The sequence below is a fragment of the Cryptosporidium sp. chipmunk genotype I genome, assembly GCF_004936735.1.
Source record: "Cryptosporidium sp. chipmunk genotype I strain 37763 chromosome Unknown contig_17, whole genome shotgun sequence".
NCBI lineage: Eukaryota > Apicomplexa > Conoidasida > Eucoccidiorida > Cryptosporidiidae > Cryptosporidium > Cryptosporidium sp. chipmunk genotype I.
The window spans coordinates 757,255-783,349 of NW_027125614.1; the positions used below are offsets into that span (position 1 = coordinate 757,255).

The 26,095-nt window shown below is 35.6% G+C and overlaps 15 protein-coding genes across 15 annotated transcripts; 5 read left to right on the forward strand and 10 right to left on the reverse strand.

The window, feature by feature from the left end:
* Positions 1-487: 487 nt before the first annotated feature.
* ELE39_001297 (putative low complexity) lies at positions 488-2,242 on the reverse strand (the record flags this gene model as incomplete). Its single annotated transcript, XM_067344336.1, has 1 exon — positions 488-2,242. One exon carries the CDS (start codon positions 2,240-2,242, stop codon positions 488-490), a length of 1,755 nt encoding a protein of 584 aa, XP_067200374.1.
* Positions 2,243-2,522: 280 nt separating this feature from the next.
* Positions 2,523-2,843, reverse strand: ELE39_001298 (uncharacterized protein; the record flags this gene model as incomplete). The annotated part of the gene is made up of 1 exon (XM_067344337.1): positions 2,523-2,843. One exon carries the CDS (start codon positions 2,841-2,843, stop codon positions 2,523-2,525), a length of 321 nt encoding a protein of 106 aa, XP_067200375.1.
* Positions 2,844-3,332: 489 nt separating this feature from the next.
* ELE39_001299 (ribosomal L38) lies at positions 3,333-3,572 on the forward strand (the record flags this gene model as incomplete). The annotated part of the gene is made up of 1 exon (XM_067344338.1): positions 3,333-3,572. The coding sequence occupies one exon, from the start codon at positions 3,333-3,335 to the stop codon at positions 3,570-3,572; it is 240 nt and encodes a 79-aa protein (XP_067200376.1).
* Positions 3,573-3,942: 370 nt separating this feature from the next.
* Positions 3,943-5,985, forward strand: ELE39_001300 (SRP72 RNA-binding domain-containing; the record flags this gene model as incomplete). Its single annotated transcript, XM_067344339.1, has 1 exon — positions 3,943-5,985. The coding sequence occupies one exon, from the start codon at positions 3,943-3,945 to the stop codon at positions 5,983-5,985; it is 2,043 nt and encodes a 680-aa protein (XP_067200377.1).
* Positions 5,986-6,145: 160 nt separating this feature from the next.
* ELE39_001301 (arsenite-activated ATPase family) lies at positions 6,146-7,290 on the reverse strand (the record flags this gene model as incomplete). Its single annotated transcript, XM_067344340.1, has 2 exons — positions 6,146-7,075; positions 7,126-7,290. The coding sequence occupies 2 exons, from the start codon at positions 7,288-7,290 to the stop codon at positions 6,146-6,148; spliced, it is 1,095 nt and encodes a 364-aa protein (XP_067200378.1).
* Positions 7,291-7,563: 273 nt separating this feature from the next.
* ELE39_001302 (disulfide isomerase) lies at positions 7,564-8,859 on the forward strand (the record flags this gene model as incomplete). The annotated part of the gene is made up of 1 exon (XM_067344341.1): positions 7,564-8,859. The coding sequence occupies one exon, from the start codon at positions 7,564-7,566 to the stop codon at positions 8,857-8,859; it is 1,296 nt and encodes a 431-aa protein (XP_067200379.1).
* Positions 8,860-8,910: 51 nt separating this feature from the next.
* ELE39_001303 (alpha superhelical) lies at positions 8,911-10,995 on the reverse strand (the record flags this gene model as incomplete). The annotated part of the gene is made up of 1 exon (XM_067344342.1): positions 8,911-10,995. One exon carries the CDS (start codon positions 10,993-10,995, stop codon positions 8,911-8,913), a length of 2,085 nt encoding a protein of 694 aa, XP_067200380.1.
* A 326-nt stretch (positions 10,996-11,321) lies between these two features.
* Positions 11,322-11,882, forward strand: ELE39_001304 (uncharacterized protein; the record flags this gene model as incomplete). The annotated part of the gene is made up of 4 exons (XM_067344343.1): positions 11,322-11,434; positions 11,529-11,560; positions 11,619-11,713; positions 11,757-11,882. The coding sequence occupies 4 exons, from the start codon at positions 11,322-11,324 to the stop codon at positions 11,880-11,882; spliced, it is 366 nt and encodes a 121-aa protein (XP_067200381.1).
* Positions 11,883-12,638: 756 nt separating this feature from the next.
* Positions 12,639-14,819, reverse strand: ELE39_001305 (Ssm4 ring finger fused to a forkhead associated (FHA) domain; the record flags this gene model as incomplete). Its single annotated transcript, XM_067344344.1, has 1 exon — positions 12,639-14,819. One exon carries the CDS (start codon positions 14,817-14,819, stop codon positions 12,639-12,641), a length of 2,181 nt encoding a protein of 726 aa, XP_067200382.1.
* Positions 14,820-15,279: 460 nt separating this feature from the next.
* ELE39_001307 (uncharacterized protein) lies at positions 15,280-16,872 on the reverse strand (the record flags this gene model as incomplete). The annotated part of the gene is made up of 1 exon (XM_067344346.1): positions 15,280-16,872. The coding sequence occupies one exon, from the start codon at positions 16,870-16,872 to the stop codon at positions 15,280-15,282; it is 1,593 nt and encodes a 530-aa protein (XP_067200384.1).
* Positions 16,873-17,474: 602 nt separating this feature from the next.
* On the reverse strand, positions 17,475-18,737 carry ELE39_001308 (UDP-N-acetylgalactosamine: polypeptide N-acetylgalactosaminyltransferase; the record flags this gene model as incomplete). Its single annotated transcript, XM_067344347.1, has 1 exon — positions 17,475-18,737. One exon carries the CDS (start codon positions 18,735-18,737, stop codon positions 17,475-17,477), a length of 1,263 nt encoding a protein of 420 aa, XP_067200385.1.
* Positions 18,738-18,925: 188 nt separating this feature from the next.
* On the reverse strand, positions 18,926-20,443 carry ELE39_001309 (methylase; the record flags this gene model as incomplete). The annotated part of the gene is made up of 1 exon (XM_067344348.1): positions 18,926-20,443. The coding sequence occupies one exon, from the start codon at positions 20,441-20,443 to the stop codon at positions 18,926-18,928; it is 1,518 nt and encodes a 505-aa protein (XP_067200386.1).
* A 254-nt stretch (positions 20,444-20,697) lies between these two features.
* On the reverse strand, positions 20,698-21,924 carry ELE39_001310 (WD40 domain; the record flags this gene model as incomplete). Its single annotated transcript, XM_067344349.1, has 1 exon — positions 20,698-21,924. One exon carries the CDS (start codon positions 21,922-21,924, stop codon positions 20,698-20,700), a length of 1,227 nt encoding a protein of 408 aa, XP_067200387.1.
* A 205-nt stretch (positions 21,925-22,129) lies between these two features.
* ELE39_001311 (PP2C phosphatase) lies at positions 22,130-24,013 on the forward strand (the record flags this gene model as incomplete). The annotated part of the gene is made up of 1 exon (XM_067344350.1): positions 22,130-24,013. One exon carries the CDS (start codon positions 22,130-22,132, stop codon positions 24,011-24,013), a length of 1,884 nt encoding a protein of 627 aa, XP_067200388.1.
* A 134-nt stretch (positions 24,014-24,147) lies between these two features.
* On the reverse strand, positions 24,148-26,061 carry ELE39_001312 (extracellular with a signal peptide followed by family 2 glycosyltransferase and ricin domains; the record flags this gene model as incomplete). Its single annotated transcript, XM_067344351.1, has 1 exon — positions 24,148-26,061. The coding sequence occupies one exon, from the start codon at positions 26,059-26,061 to the stop codon at positions 24,148-24,150; it is 1,914 nt and encodes a 637-aa protein (XP_067200389.1).
* Between the last annotated feature and the right edge of the window lie 34 nt (positions 26,062-26,095).

The window sequence follows — 26,095 nt, forward strand, 5'->3', positions numbered from 1 at the left end:
TCCTTTGCATGTATTAGGGTGCAATACGGGCTAGACTTTAAAGATACGTCAATTTTTACATATGAAATCCAAATACATGCACCTCACACATTTAGGCGGGAAATTTCTGGAAGGTTGGCATTACGTGATTGACATTTACCGCCTTAATTAATTAATTAATTAATTAATTTAAGTACCCCGAGAGACAGTTAGCACTAGTAGTCTAGTGGTAGGATGACGCGTTCCCATTGCGTCGGCCCGGTTTCGATTACCGGCTAGTGCAGTTTTTGCGGATGTGATAAAGATTTAATTACTGATGGTTTGTTCTGTACGGATGTTTTTGTGTTCACTAGAGCTTTCTAAAAAAAAAATAAATGGTGATGGTAACAATTGTGTTTCTTCAAAAAGAACAAGTATTTTGTTTAAATACATAATACAAAGGATTAATTATTAAAATTGAACTAAAGTATATATATTTTTTTTAATCTAGCATGAACCACTTAATACTCTATAGTTTTGTAGGTGCCCTCGAGGGTAGTCCATCCTTTGGTCTCTTGTTAACCCAAGGTGGTTCTATGTTGGGATGATTTGAGACGTATGGTGGGTCATTAGTTGATGGAATCTGTCCTGCAGGAAGTGGAGAGTGTCCCAAAACTTCGTCATTATTAAGAGACCTCCACTCCGGAGGGAATCTCAATAAGGACTGTGCCTCTTTTAAGTCATGTTCTAAAAGTTGCATTACAGTCTGCTGCTCTTCTATTTGTTTTTCAAGCTTTCTACATGCCAAAAGCATAACAATAACATCATTTTGGTCTTGAGGCTCAATATTCGAAAAATAAGCTGCCATTTCGGTGAGACTACTGTATGGTCTTCTCCTTGCTGCAGAAAGTCCGCCTACAAATGGGCTCTTTGAAAACTTCGGTCCAGTACAGACTCCTTGTTTTGCTAAATATCTTCTATTCTTGGAATTACCGTTAAATGCTGAAATCTCACTAGGAAATTCTACTACATCAGAGTATCTTGGCTGACCTATTCCTTGAGCTAATGTATCAGACGCAGCTAATTCGTCGTCATCAAAGTTGGAGTCACTATCCTCTAGGTCTCTTAATCCTCTAATTGTAGCAATCTTTTTCTCTATTCCATGCCACTTAGTTCCACTAACGGTGTTATCATTTTGGCTTGACTTTCTTTCACCTAGTTTTTTGCTTCTGTCGTTAGAACTTTCTTTCGGAGTTTGGTCTGCTTGAGATTCATTTAGATCGCTCAAATCCTTGTTACTACTATTACTATTAGCATCTTTTGATTCTGCTTCTTTTTTATGCTTTCTAGAATGTCGTTTTCTACAGCAATGTCTACTTCTACCACCATTCTGACACGCAGTACTACAAATTGCTGCTATAGTTGTCACCATTTGCCACATTGCAGGATCCAAACCCTGAAAATTTGGAGATCCTGATCTATCAAACATATTCGGAATTTCGTTAATACCAGCTCCCATCTGAGGCAATATCCCATTTTGAAAGTTGTTTGGAATATTTCCCGAGTTTGTATTTGGAGAATTTATTGTGCTTTTTGAGTAGCTTGATTCTTTACTAGCACATAAATTAGAATTAGATAGGGCAGGATTTGGTAACTTATTTGAAACCAAATCAGGATTCTGATTCTGTTCCTTGGAAGGAATCAAATTTGTTTTTGATTCGGAATATTTTGGTAAAGATGGTCCTTTGCTCTGATACTCCAATTTCTGTTCCATTTTTAATTCAGGTGGTGAAGACGAATTTGAAACTGGAGTTTGAAACTTAACAGTTGGAGTTGCTTTTATCTCACTTTTTGGAGGTGTTGATACCATATTTACTGATTTTGATGGATTTGCTTTTTCAGGTAGAGCGACGCTTTTTGGCTGATCTATTTTATTTATTAATGTCTTTGGAGGTCCCTGCTTCGTAGATGAGTTATCTTTATTGAGCAAACCTATCTTAGGAGCATCTATACCAACTTTTTTCACAGTATCTGGCTTTATACTTATTGGCAACTTTGTAGAAGCTAATGACTTTGATTCAACCTCACCTGTCTTTATTATCTGGTTTTTTAATGCTGGAGGAGGCTTCAATTGTGCTAGCTCGCCCGGTTTTGAACTAATCTTTACTGGACTTACTCCTGATAGTTTTTTAAGCACTGGCAAATCCTTTGGTGACTTTCCTATTATCGCACTCTTTGTAGCTAAAGGTGCAGGTTTTAACCCTGCTTTAATACTTTCTGACATTTTTAACTAATCTAATCGTCTTTTAGAGACTTATTTCAAAGATTTATACCATATTTTTCAAAGTGTTGTTTTGCAAATTTTCCTTGAACCATCTACTTATAATTCAACTTTTAAGCAATAAACACACGTTAACTTTCATGCCCCGTCTTGTCTACTGTCAGTTTTTAATATAATTATTACGAGAAACAATTAAGAATAGTGTTATTTATATAAAATTAAAATACCCTACTAAAACACCCTAAACTTCCTAAAATACTATTTGCTTAAATTATCAAATAATCTAGTATGCGGCTCCAGTGTGTACATAAGAAGCTCTTTTAGGGCCAGTAATTGAAAGTAAAAACATTGCTATTAGAAATGTGTAAATTACAGAAAGAAATGAACCAAAATATAAGGCTATAATTGATATTCTGTACTTTGGACTCGATTTTGGAGCTCTTGACATTAGCAAAAAAGTTATGCAACCAATTGGTGGGAAAAGAAATGACAAAAAAATTGAGATAAGTGGAAGTCTTATTCCTTTTTCATCCCAAATTGACCCAACTAACTTCTCACTGCTCAAACCGGTTGATTTTCTTATTATCCTTTCAAAAATACGCATTTCTAAACAACTAATATTAAAATGAGGGTTCTGATTAATATTTTTTTTTATAGATCTCAAATGCATGTATAAGTTTAACAGGATATAGCGCTAGATACGAGAATTCATAAAATAACAAATAAATAATTTAAAAAATGGGATTCAAACAAATCAAGTCTATCTCACATTGTGGCCATCAAAAGATTCTATGCCTTCTAATGATTATTATACATTTTTAGTTAATAATATCGTTTATTATAAAAATTATTTACGCGCAAATTATTGCAATTTTTTCCAGTGCTCAGCTTTAACCGCATAATTTCGGAGACGTATTGAGACATTATTTTAATTAAGGTGTTGAAATTTGCGGTACCTAAATTCGGAAGATCGTGTAAAGGTAAAGTTTGTGAATTTTCTAGTATAATATTAGATTTTCTAAAGTACTAGTCAGAAAATAGCCAGATTTATCAACAGTAAGGAAGGTTTTTATCGTTCGTTTGATTAGTTAAGATGCCCGTCCAAATTACAGACTTGAGAGATTTTATCAATACTTCTAGACGTGCTGATGCCAGATCAGTAACCGTTGTTAAGGTCAAGAAAGATAACCATATTACAACGAAGTTCAAGATCAGATGCAGCCGCTATTTGTATACATTGGTAATGAAGGATTTGGAGAAGGCAAAGAAGTTAGAGTCATCATTACCTCCAACTCTCAAGAAAACTACTATTTCTCGCTCTGTTAAGAAGTGAATTTATGTTCATTGAACATAAAATGGAAACTCTACATTTGTTTATTCCAAATAGAATAGTTTATTAATAAGATTATTTTTATTATTTGTTAAATCTTTTTTTAGTAAGGCTTTTGCCTATTAAACGTTTTCTCTTTGTATTTCTCCACCTTTAGCTTTGACCATTGGGGAGTACTGTTGTCTAGTTTGGTTCTAGAGTCATTTCAACATTGGATTCTGGGACCTAAAGTTTCTTAATTTGCCGAGAAAGTGATTTTCTAGGAAAACATTGACTTAAATAATCGGTGCCGCTTTGCTGTCTCTATTAAGATAATTCCCCATTTTGTTATGTCATTCTAAACTCTTGCAATTACCACTATAATGTACTAAACATGGAAAAGGTTGAAAGTTTATATCAGGAACTACAACTTTTGGTAAAGTCTGAGCAGTATGAGGCAGCAACACATATTTGTGATAGAATTAAGCTTTTGGGATGTATGGACAGCGAAGTTTTGAGAACAAAAATATATTGCTTGATTCAGAGAAAGATGTGGAACCAAGCACTCTTTCTCATTAAAACTTTTGAAAGAGATAATATTGAGCTACCTTTTGAAAAGTCTTACTGTCTATATAGAATTAACAACTTTAAAGATGCTTTGGAGACTTTGGAAGCTCTTGGTGATCCAACAAAGGCTTTGAGTAAATTGGAGAACCGTGCAATTTCTCATTTGAAGATCCAGATTTTATATAGATTAGGTAGATTTGAAGAGTGTGAAAGGCTTTATTCTTTGATGGAGCCTATCATTACTAAGGAAAACAACTACGTGGAACTGGAAATGCTTCGAGTTAACCAATTGGCAGTATTTTCCTCAATTCACAATCTTAACAAGAATGTTGAAGATTTTGACATTCCAGATTACTTAACAAGCTCAATAGAGTACTGGTTTAATCGCTGCTGCCTATATCTCTCCAATAATGATATTGACAACGCTATGACGTCTTTAGAAATGTCAGAGTCTCTATACAACTCATTGTCGGAGAATTATGAGTCAGAAGATCAACAGTCTCCAAATCCCTCTGATGAGTGCTCTTTGATTCTCATGAGAGCCTATATTATGCAGCAGATAGGCCAAAATGAAGAAGCAAGATTGCTTTACGAAGAGTCTTTTGAAAAGTTTGGATTGGACGGAGTAAAGCTGGAGCCTTCAATGGTCCATTTAGGTGTAGTTGCCTATAACAACTATTTTCTACTTTCAAAAAATGGCAACCCTCATAGTTATATAGATGGTCTTAAACGTCTTTCTATTACTTCAAAAGATCAAATTGAACACAAAATGACAATTAACCAAAACTTTATCATTTCCCTAAATAAAGCTTTATTATTATATAATGAAAGTGGATTTAAGCAATATATTAAACAGGCAGAAAAGTTTTCTGTGGATAATTTAAAACTGGAGTTATTCAAAATTGGGTTGTTTCTATTACAAGGAAAAACCAAAAAAGCTGTGCAATATATAAATTTTTTACATAATAAAAACCAAGATAACATTGAATTTTCCATTTCAGTTCTTAAAATATTGCTCAAATTAAAAATGGCTAATAATGCCTTTAAAATTCTGGATTCTAAAATCGACAAATCTATATCTAACTTTCATCAGTGGACAATTTCTCCAGAATTATTTAATGAACTTTTAGTCTTGATTCAGAATATTCTAATTGAGAAGTTCTCCAATTCTGCTCCTGATATGATTAAACAAAAACTCAAATCCATCTTGAATCATGCAATATCAAAATCCACAGGTAATAAATCAAATAGCAAACTACCTTCTCTATTATGTGTGCTTGGAAAGCATCTTTTGATGGTCAATTTGATTACTGAAGCTGCTGAATGTTTCCGCTTCGTACTTGAAGACTTAGCTGACTCTAATAATGATTTTGCATTATCTGGATATGTTTCTGCTTGTACACTTTGTGGACATGAAGTTCCCAAATTCTATTTGAGACAACTTGACAAAAAACTTCCAAATAGTGTATTTTCAATAGATGCTGAGATTCTTGAAAAAATGGAGGCCCCTACTAGAACTTCAGAAAGGGATAATCAAGATTCTAAATCTATGTCTCACGTGAATTTGACCATTAAAACCAAGTCTAAGCGTAAAAAGAGAAAACCGAGGTATCCAAAAGGATTTGACCCAATTAATCCGGGCCAAGCTCCAGATCCTGAGAGGTGGTTACCAAAAGAACAGAGATCATCATTTAGAAAACTTAAAAAAAATAGAAGCTCGAAAAAGGGTCAAGTCGAGAAGGGAGGACACCAGGGAGCAATTCCAACTAGTAGCGCTGAAATCAAGGCTGCAGTCCCCTCGACAGCTAAACAAGCTGCACTTTCCTCGAGTTCAAGCACTAGGAGGTCTCACAAGAAAAAAAGACGCTGATTCAATAATTGTTATTCCTTAATAGCTTAGTCAAATTTTGGAAAATCATCCTCTATTCTTAGAAGCTTTTCAACGTTGGATACTTCTGATAATAATGACCCAAAGTATCTTAAAAGCTCTATTCCCCTAACCTATTAGCACATAATATCAATGAATTAGTTTATGAGAACTTTTTTTTACTTACCTCGTTGTTTAGTGTCGGGATATATGCAACATGGAAGTCGTAGCTATATAGATCTCGAATCTGTTCCAAGTACTTCATCTGCATATTCCTTTTGCTATAGTATTTTGAATATAATAACTTTGAATAAGAAAGTAGCTGTTTATAGCTGCTAACGATTCTCTTGGTGAATTCAACCAGTTCCGAATGGTCTGAGGGGATGTCATCTAGCTTTAAAAGCTCTGATGAGTCTCTTACGGTAGACCCTCCCTGATCCATTCCAGTGGGAAGGTCTATCGGGAACATCACTTGGTTCACAACAATATGTGAACAACTAATTGATTGCCTAGCAAGTTCTTGGATTAGCCTTTCTGTCTCATAAACTGACAAGAATTCGGGAATGCAAACACATACGAAAGTTGTTTTAGATGGGTCTTGGAAAGTCTCCTTGACAGAAGTCGTAATAGCTTTAAGATCCTCCAATTTAGAATTGAGTGTCTCCTCTTCTATTGCGTTTCCACTTACAGAATTAATTAGTTGAAGCGCTCCTGACATGTTTTGCTTAATTGAAAACAACTTTGATAAACCTTTTTCCAATAATGAGGGGAAGCTTAGTAACCTTAGAGTATGTCCAGTTGGAGCCGTATCAAATACTATCACACTATAGGACATTGACTTAACCGACTGCATTAATGTAGCAAAACCTAGTGCTTCATCAATACCAGGGAGTGCAGAAACTAAATCTGGGAGGAACTTTGAAAACAAGCTGTTTTCTTCTTTCAGTTTGAACTCTACTGCCTGTTGATATGAGGCATCAAGCTCCATTGCATACAGATTTTTGTACCCATTAACCAATGTGGGAGTGTTACTAAACTTTTGAACAAATGCATCACTTAGATTATGTGCAGGATCTGTTGATAGAATTAGTACCTAAAAAATATTTATTTCAAAAACTTAAAATTTTGAAATATTTTACTTACACTCTCTCTCTCCTCTGCCAATTTAGAGGCTATGGAACAAGATGTAGTGGTTTTCCCAACTCCTCCCTTCCCCCCTACAAAAATCCACTTTAAAGTCTTAAGAGCAAATAGTGATTTTAATGAGGGTTCGAGATCACAATCTGCATCAAAGTAAGCAGTGCTCATCTTTTCAAGAAAGAACAGCTATTATCACAAATTATTTCAATAGCCTAATTCTAAATATTGATTTTCCTTTCTATTTCTATTTATTATTAGTCATTTTCTACTGGAAAGTTAAAAGTATTATTGGCGCATGAATACTTTGCTGTCTTAAAGGAAAATAATACTTACATTTGAGGGGAAACTCCATATTGGTTAAAATTGTTACTGAAATAGACTTTCTTTTCAAAAGATTCTTTGGGAAGTTTTTAGACCAGATTGAAGGTAAATATACAGCAAATGAAAAATTTTTTGAAATTCATCTTAACTCTTTCCTTGGCTCCTCTGTTTGTGACATGCTTGTATAATAGTGGCTCACAAGTCAAAGTTATTAATGGTGCACAACTAAAGAAGTTAGTTAAAGAAAATCCTGTTGTTATAGTCGAATTTTTTGCAGATTGGTGTGGACATTGTAAGGCATTTGCTCCAGAATACGAAAAAGCAGCAAAAGCTCTGAAAGGGATCGTCCCTGTTGTGGCTATAGATGACCAGAGTGATATGGCTGAATATGGCATTCAGGGATTCCCAACAGTGAAAGTCTTCACAGAGCAATCTTCGAAGCCAAAAGACTTCACTGGGCCCAGGAAGGCTGAATCTGTTTTGAATGCTGCTCTTTCAGCACTTAAAGATGTAACAAATTCACGTCTAAGTGGCAAAACTTCGGGTAGTAAGGGTTCAAACAAGAACAAGGAGTCCAGCAAGAAACCGAGAAATTCTAGTGTTATTGAGCTAACTGATAATAACTTTGATGACATGGTCATCAAGGATACAGAGAATTCTTGGTTTGTTAAGTTCTATGCACCTTGGTGTGGACATTGCAAAAGCCTTGCTCCTGATTGGGAGGAGCTTGGCGGTATGGCGGACGGAAGGGTTAAAATTGCCAAGCTGGATGCAACTCAACACACAATGATGGCTCATAGATACAAAATTCAAGGATTCCCCACCTTATTGATGTTTCCCGCAGGAGAGAAGAAGGAAATAACTCCAGTTCACTATAACGGCCCCAGAACAGCAAATGATCTTTTTGAATTTGCAATCAAGTTCCAATCAAGTTCTGCAAGCATCAAACAGATGATCAGTCAAGAAGTCTTTGAGAACACATGCACTAGGGGACTGTGTGTAATTGCCTTTCTACCTCATATCGCAGACTCAAGTGATTCTGAGAGAGAAAGATACTTAAAAATATATAAGGACGTTGTTTCAGCCTCAGCAGCAATGACAATTCGATTCCTTTGGTCAGAGGGAGGATCTCAGTTCGATTTCGAAGAGAAACTAAATCTTGCATTCGGATACCCTGCAGTCGTCGCAATTAACAACGAGAAGCAAAGGTTCTCAACACATAGAGGGAGTTTCACAGTAGAATCTCTTAATTCATTTATTATTGCCTTGACTACAGGGCGCGCTCCTGTAGATCCCTTACCTAAGCTTCCAAAGATTTCTAAGGTGAGCCCCTGGGAACCAAAGAAATCAAAGCAAAGCTCAAATACTGGAGAAGAAAGTAAGAATAAAACAAATCGTCATTCAGACGAATTATAAGGGTTTTAATAAAATAACTAATAGATTTGGATAATAAGTTAGAATGTTAAACTATTGCTTTCTGGATCCTTGTATTGCATTTTCAAAGTCCTTGTGCATGTTTGCTAGCTTAAACGGAGCAACAGATTTACGTAAGAACTGGGCAACACATTTCCAATCAGTATTGCTTAGTATGATTTTAATACAAACTTTTGAGTATGTTCTAATATCAGGTGTTGGACCGTTTATATTTCCGTGTATAAATTCCAGGCATGCAAGTAAGTTGCCACATTTTGCAATGTTTGAGCCTATTTTTTCCAATACAATAGCAGTAGCTTTGAGAGTATTATAAATAACAATTGTACTTCTATTCTTCGATCCATGATTAATTAACTTTCCCAACAATTTATCACCTGCTTTAATTGAGCAAATCGCTATCAAGGTTTTGGTTGCATCATTTGCAATGAATTTGTTTCTGTCGCTTGTACGCTTTAAGATTTTTTCTAGACAAATATCCAACAACTTACCAAGATCTAGAGATGGCCCACAGTGTAAATACAAGTCTTCTATTCCCTGCATAGCACTCTTGCTAACACAAGATCTGAGAGAGCAAATCCATTTAGCAATGCTTTCTCCAACCAAAGTGGGTGAGATAAGGTTTTTAGTGGATGGAGAACGTGAATTATTAGGCTTTGTTAAAAACAGTGAATGGTATATGATAACTCTTCTCAAATTAGTAATTTCTTCAACAACACGGTTCCAGTTTTCAATATAAAGTTCATTGTTCAATAAGAAATCAATCGCTGTTTTTGTAATAACTTCCAAGCGCTCATTATTCAGTGAGTATGCCTCCGGGAAATTTCCAATACTAGCATCATCTTCTGAATTAGTGCTTTCTGTTCTTCTAGAGCTTAACTGAGACTTGGGGATTGACTTAATCATAGATTTGTTGTCTAACTGACCAATTTTTGCCTGCTTAGCCTCCTTTTGTATGAACTTTGAAACCTTGCTATTATTACCAGAGTGAGTGTTCTCGGAAGTTTTATTTGTTCCGGTAGTTGCTGTATCAATTTTGGAGTTCTGGACATTTGATACATTATCATTAAAAGAAAGGTTAAAGTCAGCAAACGTTATTGAGCCATCTTCGATATCTGGTAGCTGTGCATTTTCCAAGATCCTTTGGTGAAGCATTCTTAAGGGATTATAAAAGGAGTTTTGCCTCCTTTCTTGTGGTATTGCATCAACTGCCAGATTTATAACAGTGTTAAAGTACTCATTGCCTACTACTGATAGATATACCCTCAAGCCATCAATTGAGCGATAAACTACTTCCTCCTCATCGTCATAAATCGACCAGACAAGAGCTTGGACAATTCTAGTTGGATTATATGGATATTTTGATGACATTGGCACCGCCAAAATGGCATAAATTAAAATTCCAACAACTTCAATTCTTATTATTGAGCTTTGGTGTTGAACTAATTTACATAACTGCATAATTAACCCATCAATTAAGTATTCTCGCGATTTTGCTGACCCATTATTTTTAGATGAAGAGGAGAAATCACCATGACTAAATTCGAGCTGTGAGAAATGTATTATCTTTTGAATACATTTCATCGTTTCTGAATAAGTCTTCACACATGAATCACTCAAGTGCAAAATGAGCTCGTATATCATATTTGTATTTAAAATAATTCTTCCAGAATTTTCGGAATTATTCGATTTACTGGTTATTAAATGCTTACACAACATATTTGATAATATTTTTTCAATGATAATTTCTCCAAAGCCTTCAGTATTACAAGTACATTCGTGCTCCATTTTTCGTGTCAAGTTTTCCAATATACCTAAAATATAATTAATAAGGTCAGCTACATGACTCCTTGAGTGGAGAAACTCCACCCAGTCCGAAAATATGGTATCCCACTCCTGAAAGTAGGCTAATTCCTCCAGTGAGTATTCTTGAATTATCTTATATAGTGAGTATTGTGCCTCTAGATCTATTTTTGATTCTAGAATCTCATTTTCACTTTTTATTTCATTGCAAAAGCCTTTGTTGTCTGGGCTGTTTGGACCACCACTAAATATTCCCCTCCCCCTTAATCTAAACTGTAAAAAGTCACTGTTATCTCCGCCCATTTCATCTTCGTCCATTTCAAGCTTTTATTAGCGCTTAAGGGCTAGCTTCCTCAACCCTTGAATACCTTTTGTAAAACAATTAAATAACAAATTGTGACGGGTCAATATTCTAATTGCGTTAAATATATAAATATGTTTATATCTATATATATTTATTAATTTTTAATTATTTATCATTAACTTCAAAAATTACATACACAGATTTAACATGTACTAGGCGCCAATTTGGCGTCCATTCCACACATATTTGTTATTGTCTCTGTCAAGTTAGCATGCGTTACAATACATTGATAACAATACACACTTAAAGATAACCTTAGAAATTTTAATTGATTAATTCAATGAATCTTGATGAACCAGTCGAATTAGTTTCGCATATTAAAGCGATATTCCACTTTTTAGGGGGGATCTGCATGGAAAATACAGACGAAGGGACTGATATTTCAATAATGAAGTATGTAAATTATTAGTTTCATACTAAAACATAAGAGACTAACTAATTAATAAACTTTTGAAATATTAATTAACTTTTTTTTGTCTATAATTAGAGTTAGTCTAGAAGATTCTAAAGCTTCAAAAGGTTTGTATTGCTTGGCGTTTACAGGTATTTACATAGACTCATTAAAAATAACTTTTAGATGATTCAGTCTCGCTCGAGTTAATTGAAGAAAGAATTAATAGTATTCAAGGAACAGATCCAAAGTTAAAGTTAATGATTTCAAAAATGCTGCCTGTAAGTCTAGTCGAAATTTATTGTTGTTTTAACACCTTATTAGAAATTACTATCAAAATGTATACATGAACAAGGCCGACTTCATGAAAATGGAAAAGTAGTCTACTTTAGTTTCAGTGAATTTATTGACTCTTTAAGGGAGGAATGCAACCTTCTTGAACTAGAATAGTCTTATTCACTCGTTTATTTAGAATATTATTTCTTGTCCAAACAGCTTTAATACTATTATTAATCTTCTACCCAAAAATCAGTTCAAAAAATATTATTAGAATATTTAAAATAATGAGTGGAACTAAACATTTTTTGTCAAATTTTTTTAAGCTGGGCCATTTCTCCCATATAAAACTTACATCTTAAATAAGTTCTTATTGCATATAAAAATATAGTAATTTGATTTTTAGCCGTTTCGCCGTATATAGGTTTGTCGAGACCGTCTATAGATGCGAAGCAAAACAAACCAATAAGAATAGAAAAAAAGAAGGGATAATCAATTTAATTAAAAGTTTTTTTGATTTTTAATTTCAAAGTCAGCTCTGAAAAATTAGATTACTTACACTTTCTTAAAAACCTTCTGTCATTCAATATTGCCAGTGAATTCAATGTTAAAACAACCATTTCAAATAAATGAGTAAAACACAGTGTCATCTTTTATTAATTATAGCAATATATCGATTTATTTATCTGTAAATTAGTGTTTTACTGATAATTAATGTCGCAAAATAAATCAATCAAATTCACTTTTTTTTACAGCGCTGAGGGTAGAGGACAAAAATTAAATTCATTATTAATTTTAATACTAAAATGATAATTTAAAATAAAACTATCCAACAGACAGACATACACGACAATGGATAGATGCTAAAAGTGAAAACATTCATTATAAGAAAAGATATGAGAAAGATTCTCACCAACTAATTGATATCACTCAAGGCTCAAAAATATAACTGTGCCTCTGAGGAATCCTATAATTAGAAACATTCCTGAAACTGTGTAACTGCTTAATATCTCCCTCTAAATTATCACAATCTCCAAGGTCGTTGTTGGTTATGTTTGAAACATTTCTTAAAGAATTAATTAATTCAGAGTCTCTGTAACTCAACTCAGATGAGGAGTCAAACGTGAGATTGAAACTCTTTGAAGTTTTTTGGCTCTTAATTTTAAGCTCTTGAGAATCACTGATAGTCATTCTACGACCAATACAACCCGAGAAGAAGGGTAATATATTAGAAGTAGATCCATTAGACTTAAAAGTTTTAAAGGAAACAAGAGTTTTGCCAATTTGTACGGATAAGTTTTCCTTTCCAAGTTTTATTGGGCGTGTGAACTCAACCAGAGATCCAAACTTGCTCTTCATATCTAAAAGGCATATCTGGTAGGAGCCAGCGTAGTAGCAGTGCTGAAATTGTGCATGGGATCTACTAACACTGATTTCGCCCAATCTAATATCAGAGTTATGACCTCTACCAATACAAACTGATGTACTAGTTCCTCCGAAAGAAACCACAATCTGGCCAATCTTTGAAGAAAAGTCTCCTTCAAGAGGAACGAGAACCAGGTATGGAAATTTAGGACGAGGAACTCTGAATAATGGAATAAAAGTTAAGCCACAGCCATAATTATCGATAATTCTCAATTGAGTAGGGAAATAAACCTTGCAAAGCTCACATTCAAACTTCCTCAAGTGTAGACATGCTGGAGAATTTACCCTGCAATTGGAACCAGAAAAGCGAGATGTCCATTTTTTGAAAATATTGATAACTTTAAATCTCACTCTGTCACGAAAATGTAGCTGAGAAGAATTTTCGGCTTCATCCTGAACTTGAATAGAGTTGCCCAAAAGGCTCTCAATAGTATTATAGTCTCTTCCAGTATGGAGAAACCACTCAGAAGGGATATCCAGACGTGATTCGAGCCATGTTCGAAGACATTGAAGATGAACATATTGCATTGATCCTTTACAATCGCAGGGACAAATCAATGGATTCAGAGGCTCATTTGTATCAATAAAGCCTTCACCATCGTCAGAAAGACATATCCTACAGCACCTATTAACTTTGGATTTTTGTTCACAATTGATTACTTGGTCAAATTTATTTTGGACATGAGCTTCTATACCAGGGTTTAATACTGATGAATCACTATTCTCAATTTGCAGAACTTGATAGTCTTGGTTATGGAGCATTTGGGAGTTAAGATCTTCACTAGTTGCATTGTTTGATACGGAGCTGGAATTTATAAACTTGGAGGCGTCGTCCTCACACTCAACTAAAGAATTACCCTGGAGATCACTAACTAATTTGAAGTTATTCTTTGAATAGCCACCCAAAACTTTCTCCAGAATATGGTTTGTAGAACATGACAGGATTTTGGGCTCCTTATCAGCTTCAGCCAAAGGAGCCACTTCTAGAAAAGATTCAAAGCTCGTCTGAAAGTCTTGGTGCCCCATTAACGGTAAGAAAGGAGCTTTAGATGACTCTTCCCTGGCCATTGAAGACGTATTTATAATGTCATGAATTAACATCTTACAACGACCAAACTTCAGTAGGTCCCCCTTGATTAATGGTATTCCAGGTGAAGACTTGGGAGCCACCAACCAAACTTTATTATCTTCCTTATGTTGATTTCTTCCCCTGCTTGAACTAGACTTTGGTAGAGAACGAAAGCAAAAATCTGCGCTATAACCAGATACCGATGATGACTGAGAATAATAGACACCGGATGCTTTTAATTTCCTATTAATATCTTTAATAACTTCTACAAACCAAGAACTTTTAAACAAATATAACCTAAGTATCGGCACAAACTCCTTGCCAAAGTCCTGAATATTGCTTATGACCGTTCTATTTGTCCCATATTTAACATTATGACCTGATTCCTGGCCAAAATTACTACTGAGCTTTAGATTGTCATCTAATTCTGGCTGAACAACAAGCTGGCCGGTCTCATTCTCTATAAAAATTATATATGAACATTGTGTATCATCTATTGATAGTGTCTGATTAAATTTTGTTTTTTTCTCGTAATCGTACAACCCATGAGATTCTCCAGACGACGTTGTCGACTCTATCAACACAGAAATCCCACTTCCTTTTGAACTAAACCTCATTACTCCGAAGCAATAATTAAAAGCCTGAGGTATGAGCTTTAACAAAAAGAAGTAATCCCAAGTTCATGTACTTTGTCTTTTTATCTTGAGTAATATATCAGAATTGCCCTTTCAACATTAGTCCAACGGATCCTTTAAATCAATTTTTTTTAATTATTAATTCCACACAATTAATTAAGCCCCACTTAATTTGGCGCCACAAGTTGGCAAAAATGCCATTCACAGTTCCTCGTCTTCACAGACATATATGTCGCAGTATAAATTATCTATTAATAGTTGGCCTACACACTGGATTATTTTTTTTGTGGGAATAGAAAAATAATGCAAATTTATAAGGCTATACTCAATTCATCGCAAACTATGGTGAAACTTAAACTTATATAACGTGAAGTTTTCTACAATACATTATTTGCAAATATATAAAATTACATAGTAATATAGTTTGAATTTAAAGCGACATTTAGAATGATTTAAATCTTTCCAGTGCACTTCTAGTGACAATTTTCTCAGATGATTTGCTTATTTCAGCCGAGGAGTTGGCACTGGCTTTAGAATTTTGTTTCATTTCCCTTCTTTGAGCTGCAATTTTGCTAGCCTTGCTTCTAACCATATTTGCATAGGCAATTTGCTTATTTTTGAGTACGTTGGTTATTTTTGACCTTCCCCTCTTTTTGTTCTTTTTCTTTTGTTTGGTAGGCTTATTCTCACCTCGGTTGTTTTCCTCTAAGTCTTCGACCGCACGAGGAGTTTTGTTAACCTTACCGATAATATCTGGATACAATGTAATGGTAGAAGCAGGGAGCTTCTCTAATAACATCCTAACTTCCCTGTTTCTTCTTTGTTTTGATGTTTCAAAGATATTACATTCTCTAGAATCAAAGTTTGCATATCCTGCACCAGGAACAATGATAGTTTCAACACCATGAGTATGCCCAATGCATAAAACATCATTCCAAGGTTGGAATTCAATTTCAGAAACACGAGCTCCAGGATGATTATGAGTAATATAGGGCATTTTTTGTTTTGACTTGGAAAATAAGTCTTTCCAAATTTGAATGTGACTACCAAATCCCAAAGCTACCAATCCAGTACCAGAAATTGAAGCGGACCTAACTGAACTTCCAAAAGACTTATAATTATATAAAGGAGTGTACTCAGAGCATTTGCGAATATCCCAAACCTTCCAAGAGTTATCATTACCTGCAGTAATCAAGCTATTTTTGTTGATATCTAAAGCAGTCACTCCACCTTTTTGTGCAAAGATCTCCATTACTGGAGTTGATACATTTGGAGTCCAAAGGGAAACTACCCCATCACTATGCCCTAAATGTACTACTCCATTAAATTGATTATGCTTCATTATATGGCAGGGCCCTCTACCTGTTTTATGTAAAGCAGCAACTTGACCAGTTGAAATATCTTGATACTTAAGCTCTCCAAACTCTCCAATACTGCAAAGTAGAAAATGATAAGGAAGAAAATCCAGCTTATAAGGTGACATAACATGATCACGTATACAGTGTATTTCTATCCCTTCACGATCATAAATATAAATATATTTCTTTTGTGCGACAGCAAATAATGTATGGTCGTGAAGAAACTGTACATCATTTATTTGTTCAGCCTCCAAGGGCAGTTCAAGCAGGATATTGGGAGCTCCATTCGATACGTCCAGCATTGAAATGTGGCCTTTTCTTCCTCCCATTAATAGTTGATTTCCATTTCTAGAATAACTTACAGAGTAAGGCCCAGAGGATAAGTTTAAGGAAAAACGCTTGTTTATTGCCCCTATACTAATGTTCTCGCCCAACTCATTTTGAGTTATTGAGAAACTTTTTTCTAAACCTTCAGTCTCAAGAAAGCCTGGTGTTTCAGGTAAAAGTATCTCACTATTAGCTAGCCTCTCTGATGCTGTATGAAATATTTGTTGCTGCAAAGTCAACTTGCTTCTCAATTTTTTGTCCTTGAGGCCTTTTAGAGCAGATAACGAACTATGCCGTCTGTATTTACTGGAATTTCCAAACTTAAAATCATCGTTAACATTAGCCATCATTCCAAAATTACAAAGCTAATCAATACAATACAATACTCATAAACAGTATAACTATGTCCAAATCTAACCAGTACTCTTATTCACAAAGTTATTTTTTCCTCTATTTTTCTACCAAAATGTCACAGTTTACAGTATTTTAATAAAATTATTTCCGTCTAGTTTAGCGCCATAGCGCCAACTTGTTGTAGAATAAAGTTTTTAAATATATAAATAAAAAAAAATATATGTTAACTTAGGTTTTGGAGTATTTCCTTAAGCTGCCAAGAATCGAAATGTATGCTCTATAATATAGAGTTCTTCCTTTTTTATTCATTGAGTTCCTTGAAAGAGTACTCTTGCAATTTCTCGAAATTTTGATCTTGGTTTATGCATTTAGTTAGGTACATTTCGGTATTTTCTCCACCAGGCTGCATGCAGTAGGAACCAAAAATAAAGCGTTTCTTCCAGTACTCAATATGTGTGTATATATTATTCTGGTCGCACTCTACCAGTGCTATTTTCTTATTTTCGTGGTCAAGATCTTTTTTGTCGTGGACTACGCTTAGACAAGTATTTGAATAAATATGTCGAACGATACTCCCTAAAAATGAGTGTTCATAAATTTATGAAGATTTTGGTTCCAAAATAAACTTACTCTCATTATCAATATAAAATGTTTGTGCGCTATCATTTGGTTTGCACTCTGATAACTTTAACTCAAAATTCTTTTCTCCTTTTTTTTTCTTGTCTCCAATTAAAGTGAAGCATTTACCATTTCCACTAAAAACTATTTGGCTTTTTGGATAATATATCAGTCCAACTTCGTTTAACTCATTATAAAATTTGAAAGTAAATGTTTTCTTATAGTCACATTCGTATTCCTTAATAAGTTCTTTACGTTTATTTATCAATACCTCAAATAATCCTGATGATAATTTCATAAAGTTAGTCAGTTTCTCGCTATTATTTAGAATTTCCTGCTTTATTGGTTCGTCTATCCAGGATTCCAATAGAACTTGTCTTATTTCTAACGAAGGCTGTGGGATTTTTACCTTGGTAACACCAAATGACAATTCTGCTATCTGAGTCACTCGCCCACCACAATTCCACGATCTTAAAGCAATATCCAAGTTAATACTGGTTTTGAATATCAAGTTAATTGTTGGATCTGAAAGTCTTGAAATCTTTAACCACCATGATTTTGTTATCGCAAAGATTCTTGAATAGAACATTGGGACTTTATTATCTAATGTATGGATATTAATTAATTCAAATTCTTTCGTAAACATCATTTTTGGTGAATATACGGAATCATTTTTTGAAAATACCCAATTTTTCTTGATCAATTTTTTAAACCTTGGAACTACAATTGATTTAAAGTCATCACTTAAACTCCTCATTATCGGAGACATCCAGTTCTTTGGAAAAAGTGTTGCTACTGGAACAAAAAGAATTATTTCTCCTGTTGTATTATTTGCTCCAAAATTCTGTAAATCTCCCAATTCTTGAAATTCAGTTTCAATTATTTTAATTAAAGGCTTATCCAGGAATTTTTTACTTAAAGAACTTTTAATGTCTTTGCCCGAGTCTTGGCAATTATTAGATATAATTATTATTTCGTGAAGTAAATTTCTATTTGCAGTCAACAGTATACTATTTATCGTCACATCAACCAGCTCATTATCTTCACAGTCTGGAATTATTACAATTGAAAAAATATCTGATTTCCCATATAGTCCAGCATATTCATTTTCTTCCATCCAAGAGTTTATTAATTCTTTGGGAAGTATTGAGAACTCTTCCTTTGATCCAAAAACGAAAGTAGTAAATGCAACCTCCAACATCAAATAACATATTGATATTCCAAGAGGGAATGCATTCCTCATTTTACACTGACCCAGTATTATACAACAATTGCCTTCACCAAATTTCCTTAGAAATTATTTTAATATTTTACACATGCAAACGTGTGCAGGCTTAAATTAATTATTAAGTGCGTAAAATAAATTCAGTTTCCTATTTAATCCATTAACTATTGTTTTTAATAAAACCAGTACTTAATATATCTATAAGTCTATCTAGGTGAATTTTTCACAAACTTTGCAAGAAAAAATCCTCTACAATTATAAGTTTCGGGGTTTACAAATAAACACTTGCTGTAAATTTCTTTAAAAAAGGAATTCTGATATGATTTATGAGGGTTTTCCCAGTTTTCAATCGCAAAGTCTAGTGAAAATTGTATATTTCCACTATTTTTACACTTTTCAAGAGAATTAAACACAACTTGTTCATTTTCCTCTGTGAAGACCGAGCAAGTTGAATAACAAATAGTCTCAACTGACTGAAAGGAAGATAAAGAATGCGTTAGCATTTTAGTTTGAAACTCTGATAAACTTTTAAGCCTCTTTCCCATATTTTCACTTTCAACTTTACCATGATTTGGTAAACCACTCCCTGAACACGAAGGATCTAAAATAATTACACGTGCATTAGATATGGTGTTTCTATAGTAATACCAAGGTAAGTGATTATCTTCGGTATTAGGTATTAAATTCAAAAAATCGCACTTTGCAACTTGGATTAGCAGATCAGGTGGTTGCGTCCTATCTAAATCACCAATATTTACTAATTTATTGTCTTGAATAAGTTTTGAACCCTTATCCAAAAATATACAGCCAATTTCACCTAGTAAGTATTCATCTGTAATTTCTTCAATCACAATCGCCTCAAAATTCTTCTTCTTATAAATAAAAGGCCCAGCCAAATATGGAACTTCCGATATCCGTTTAATCAAAGTTTTTATTCTACCTAAATCTTTATCCAAAGCAACAAGTCTTCCTCTTCTGTTCAACAAATCAATGATATGTAGTGATTTACTTCCAGGAGCAGAACAAGCATCCAATACGAAATCCCCAGGAGTTATTTTTGCACATATTGCTGAAAAGCAACTTCCTTTGTCTTGCAAAGCTACTTTAGATGTTTTAATTAACTCATTGCTACTTGGGGTCCTATCTAAACATAGTAGTTTGGCAACCTCGTGTTTGCAAACAATCACATTTTTTATATGTTCATCAATCCAAACATATTTCAGAATTTCTTCATTTCCAAAGTGATTTGACTGTCTTATTTGCTCAAATATGGAGCTTAATACTGATTCAGTGCTTTCAATAGTAGTGTTAACCCTCAGATACCTCGGGATTTTCTCATGAGCTTTTGAACTTTTAACTTGATTAATTAATTCAGGATACTCCTTGGAAAAACACTCATAAAGCTTATCCTTATTCTTCCGAACCAGCCTTGCTAAGGTTCCTCCACCCTGAATTTTCAAATTCCCAAATAGCTGTTCATATGCCAATACCAGCAATAGCCAGTAATTTGAAATTTGGCTGATTTTTGAATCCTCTAATAAATGGCTTTTTTGAAGAATAACTTCAAGTTCCTTTCTTTTTCCACTTACTCCATGAACTAGAGCGCTTATCTTCCTAATATTACACCTGTTTTGCTTTTCAGAATAAATTACTGAGCGAATTCCCAGATTCTTCTTTTCTATCTTGTTCAATACTTTTGCAGCTTCCAAATACAAAGTAGACATTGGATTCAATTAAAATTCAAGTAAAAATGTACATGGATTAACTAATATTTGAGGTATGATTTCTTTTAGATGATATAACTAAGTCCTGGCTCCAATATCCAACTTTGTATTAGTATCTCATAAATAGTAATTGTTGTTAATGTCAAAACAAAGTGGCGCGCATCTAATATGTGATAATTGCAAAAGGAATAACATGAAAATGGTCAAAAAAAAAAATTATAAGAACTAAGAAATTAATTATAAATGCTGCATTCTTATTTAGAAATCGTAGGGTTTTGCCGTGGAGGCGACAATTGAGGTAGTATTTCATGCTCATTAATAGTCCCAGGGCTCCCACACAGATTTCTAGACCATATTTTAAGCCTAGAGTCTTGACCACTAGAAACAACCAAGTGCCCAAGTGGATGCCATGCAACTCCCCAAACAGCTCCTTGATGTGCTGAAGGAATTAATCCAAGTGGATTTCCGAAATTAACATCTATATTATAATAAGCAATGTCGCCATCAAAAAACCCAACAGCCATTAAAGACTCAACTTCTGGATGCCAAGAAATACTTACTGCATCACATTTTGTTCTATAGGTAGTTATTGGCTTTGACAACTGTCTGATATCCCAAATTTTTAATGCACTGTCCTTTCCTGAAGAAGCAAGCATTTGGCCTGAAGAGCTCCATTTAATTCGTACGACAGTGTGCCTATGGCCAAAAATAGTTCCAATGGCATTAGCAGTTCTGGGGTCCCAAAGGTGAAGCTGATATGTCTGAGAACCTGTGGCAATTAATCCTTTAATTGGATGCCATTGTGCACAAGTGATATCGTATCCTCTTGAAGTTAGAGAGCTCTCAATTTTTTGAGAGCCAACATCAATTATTATGGGATGTACATTCTCAGCCGCAGCCACCACTTTGTTTCCTGTAGGAGAGATTGTAACATCCCTAACAACGTGGCCTAAAAACTGTCTGAATGATGCAATTGGTGCCAAAGAAGGCGTTAGCAACACAATATTCCCACTTCCGTCTCCACATGCAATGAAGTCATCCTGCTTTGAAAAGTTCAAGGCCAAAACAGCACCTTGCCCTGATGGAACACTCTTGAGATCCTCAAATGAAAAATAAGTTCCATTCCAGAGAGTCAGCTCTCCACCAACAGTGCCTACAACTAATCTTCTTCCACCAGGATACCATTCAATAGTTACGCATGGTGCTCTTGCTCTTAAAGATACACGGGCTTGCTGGGTACATATCAAGTCACTTCTATACTTATTTAATTCGAATGGAAATCCAATAGTCCTAATATCCAACGGATTACTGTTGCTTAAGATAAAGCAGCTCTTTCTTCTGTTGCTATAAATCCCAGAATCCAGATAGTCTACCAGTAAAGAGTTGCTGTCCACTGCAGGCCGATAGACTGCTCTGTGACTCAGCAAATTTGCCTCCTCCGAGGAATCATGACCGGGAATGAAGTCGTGTTGTGTAAACATTTGGCCATATATTTATTGCATTTTCTCGCAATTAGCTAAAACATTTATTTGGAATTATGCTGTACCGCTCACAGTTGGCGCCATGTCCACGTAATGAATTTCAATCAAATTAGTAAGCTGAGAAAGGAGTAAGCTTAGTTCTCACTGATATATTGAATTTTTGCATGAATCTGCTCTGTAATATTGGTCATCAATTTTCTCAGAAATGAACACATCCCTTCCTTTAAGGGCACCAGCATCCTCTATATTAACAAGGCCTGGATATGTAGTAAGGTACCCACACTCTTTTAAAGAGCAGGAAATGTTTGTGAGTGGGAATTTGAATCCCCAGGTTTCAGCTCACCTACCCAGCGAGAATTTGCATCTCAATTTTGATTTTGGAAGAGGAATGAGAACAGTATCTGCACCGAGTATGTCAACCCCACTTAATGCTTTCCAAACTACAAATACTTATTTGAAGCAACCTGATAGATTTGGTTTCGCCACAAAGTCTATGACATCTTCTCTGAATACCTCTGCTGCTCCTCAAAGGTTATCTTCCTTTTCTCAAATGCCGTATTCGAGCATGAATATTCCATTGTACGCTGAGCGTAGTTTTAACTCCATTAATGCTCATCCAGGATTTCTGCGTTCTGGACCTAATCCGGCAGTCCAAGGAATGACAAGAAGCAATGCGTCTCAAAATCCAACGCAGTACTCAATGCAACCTCAGCTAATTCCTCCGCAGTATATGATGCAACAACATGCTTTTCAGTTTCAAAGCCAGCAAAGTCAGTTTGGAACAACCAATGAAAGACAGATGGGATTTGCTGGCAACCAATTGGGTTTTAACCCCCCGCCCCCAAGTCAGTATTCTAATTCGAAGCAAATCCCTATCAATCACAGTGACCCACGTGTATTTGACCATAGTATTGCGCGTTTGAATACCTTTACTCCTGGAATACAGCCCCAAATAATGCACCCTAGTTCATTCCAGAACAATACTGGGGCACAGCTTGCTCATAGAAGCCACGAATTCCCCCAGAAATTTGCTCCTGATGTCAGAGGAAATGGGCAAGTTTTCGCTGGGGATCGATTTCCAACTCTGAGCCAAGCTTCCCCAGTTACTGGAGGAGTAACTATTAAAGGATATAAGCCTACTGTGGTCACTGAGAATCAGGACAAGTCATTGATCATTGATCTAGGTCCAAATGCGTCTGCATATGCTGTTTTCGATGGCCACGGACCCCATGGCGATGTTGTAGCAGAATTTGTATCAAACAAATTTACCTCTTCAATTACACAACTATTGTCCTCGTACGTTGGAAACCCCTCTAGTAACATTAATCCGCCCACAAGACAGCAAATTAAGAACTTCTTTATAGTTTTGTTCCACAATATGGACCTTCAGCTTTCTGAATTAAGGTACGGAATTTCAATGTGGAGTGGATGCACAGCAGCCGTCTGCGTTAGAATCTTTAACGAAATTCACATTGCATGGGTGGGAGACTCCAGAGTTGTGATATACAAGTTCTCAAAGCGTACTGACAGAGGCCTAGGCTCTCTGGATAATGATTCATCACATTTCTGCGAGCCCTCTATTTCATGGTGGACAACCTCTGACCATGTCCCAAATAGGCCTGATGAACTCAGCAGAATTACTGACTGTGGTGCATCCATTACTGTCTATTCTACGCCCTGGCTAAACAAGTCCACCACTAGAATTCGTGAACACGGGATTGCCATGAGTAGATCTTTTGGAGATAAGGCTGGCTCGCAGTTTGGAGTTATTTCCAAGCCTGATATGGCGAGTATCAAGCTTAAATCAGATGATAATTCTGGGGAATCTGAAGACAAATGGGCAATTGTAGTTGCATCAGACGGGATTTGGGACTCGCTTTCCGAGGAGGAGGTTGGCTACAAGATTATGAAGAGTCTTATTTGGAGAGAGTCTGAGTCTTCTAGAGAAGACTGCCAATCCTATAGCCAGCATCCCACACAAGAAGAGGTAACTGTGTTGGCGAGTGAGCTTTCTTCCGAAGCATGGAGCTTTAGGGCATCTGTGGAGAACTATAGTGATGATACTACTTTAATAATTTCTATTATATGAAAATAAGTGTGAAGTTAGGACCTGCTGAGATACACAAATATAAAAACTTAGTTAGCTTTTTAAAGAAATAGTGCTTTAATATATTGATTTAACTATTGTCTATATTATAGAAAACTACCTAATATAATCCTAAACTAGTTAAACTCACTTGTACCTCTAAATCCTTTCTTCCTGAGGAGATTTTCTGGAGAAGGAAGGACTCTCTTACTTAAATCATAGGATTCAATTTCCCAGTGTTGGAATTTATTACCCGTCTCACAAGGTGTGAGCTTAAGCTGGTTTTCGACGGCTGTGATACATGAGTTACTACGCTTAATCAAAGCTATAAGAGGTTTATTGGATACTATCTCCACATCCCAGTGATAGGAGTGCTCATTACACCAGTCCAGCTTAAATTTCTCAGTTATACACGACTCATCATTAATTGTAACCATCCAGTGCTTTGAAGTTCTAAAGTACATAAAACTTTGAGTCTCACCGGTATGGCAAGTCCAAAGCTTAACCTTCCCACCGGGATTATTAAATCCATCAGTATCAATACATAGATTAGAACCAACATTCTTTATATTTCCTATATATGGAACGTCATCGATTGACTTAACCTCAGCCTCAGGATTAACGTTTTCTAAGAACCACTTAAACGAGTTGCAGTGCAACCTTTCTCTGAGTTTGATTCTCTCATCCAAAGGACCAGTGTCAACTCTAGGCCTTCCCATAACTCTCCAAGCCAAATCTCCGAACTCGTCCATCCATAAATAAAGTGTACGTAGTTTATTCTTTAGAACAGCATGGGAAGGAGAAGAATAGCCAACTCCACCTTTCCTGAATACGTGGAAAACTCTGCTACAGGGTGCACATTCAATGAAACCACCGCACATCCAAACTCTGAATGAAAGCTCGAGATTCTCAGTCCCCCAATACTCAAATTGAGGGTCGTACGACCCAATCTGCTTGAAAAATGCCACATTCGCAGCAAGCAAACCTCCAGCCATGGTAGGGGAAGAAACGTAGTCGTAGCTTTTTGCATATCTTCTCCTGGGATCTGGAGAGATTTGCTGAGGGAAAGCATGTTCAATCAATTTCCATAAGAATCCGAGAGTACACCCAATCCCACCATTGACAAATTCAAATGTCTCACTATCAATGGAATCAATTTGAGGCATTACAATTCTCCTTGGGTCTTCCTGAATTCTTTTAATTATTGGCTCTGCCCAAACAGGTTGCACTTCAATGTGACTGTCCAAAATAACAAAGATTGGGGATCTGCATGCATTAATTCCTGCAAGACGGGCACCAACAATTCCGGATCTCTTTGCATTTCTAATCAAACGAACCTTTGGTAGGGTGGTTATGTAGTTAACAAGTAGATTATTTCCTCCCACCTTGATATGCTCACTACTACTACCATCATCCACAAGAATGATTTCATCCAAAAGAGATGGCGGAGTCCTATTTAGGACCGAGTGCACGGATCTCATCAGCGTTGAAAACGGTTCGTTATAGAAGACTATGATTACTGAAATCTTGTCCATTTTGCTGATATCATAGTTCATTAATTTGCATTGTAAATCACGGTAATCCGAGACATTCCTGTCTAATGGAAGGGAATCTGACAGATTCAAGTTAAATCCACCTCCTTGAGAAAGTGCAACAGCAATATTAAGGTCTTTCGGAGGAGGTGGAGATGGAGTCCACGCCTTCTCGCCGTTTGGAAAAAATCCCAAATCCCCGTGCATCTTCCAAGGGTATGAGTTGGGATACTCCTGTGGTTCAAAATCCTGGCTGATCAATTTTCTTTCCTGAAATTCACTTCCGGGTACTTCATGTTCAAATTTACGACCAATATCCACGATCTCCCACCCATAGGATTCCTTAAATAGTTTTTCGTTGAATGCCTTGCTTGCGTTATTGTTGTTATTCACAAAAAACATTACATTCACGATAACCCAAGTGACAGTTGCAAGGGCAACTAGGGCCTGAAGAATAAACAAGCAAGAAAATGGGAGGCATTTCCCATTTAAGGGGTTGTAATTAGGGTTCGGACGCATATTACGAAATGAAATAGTTTAGCATTAGTAATCT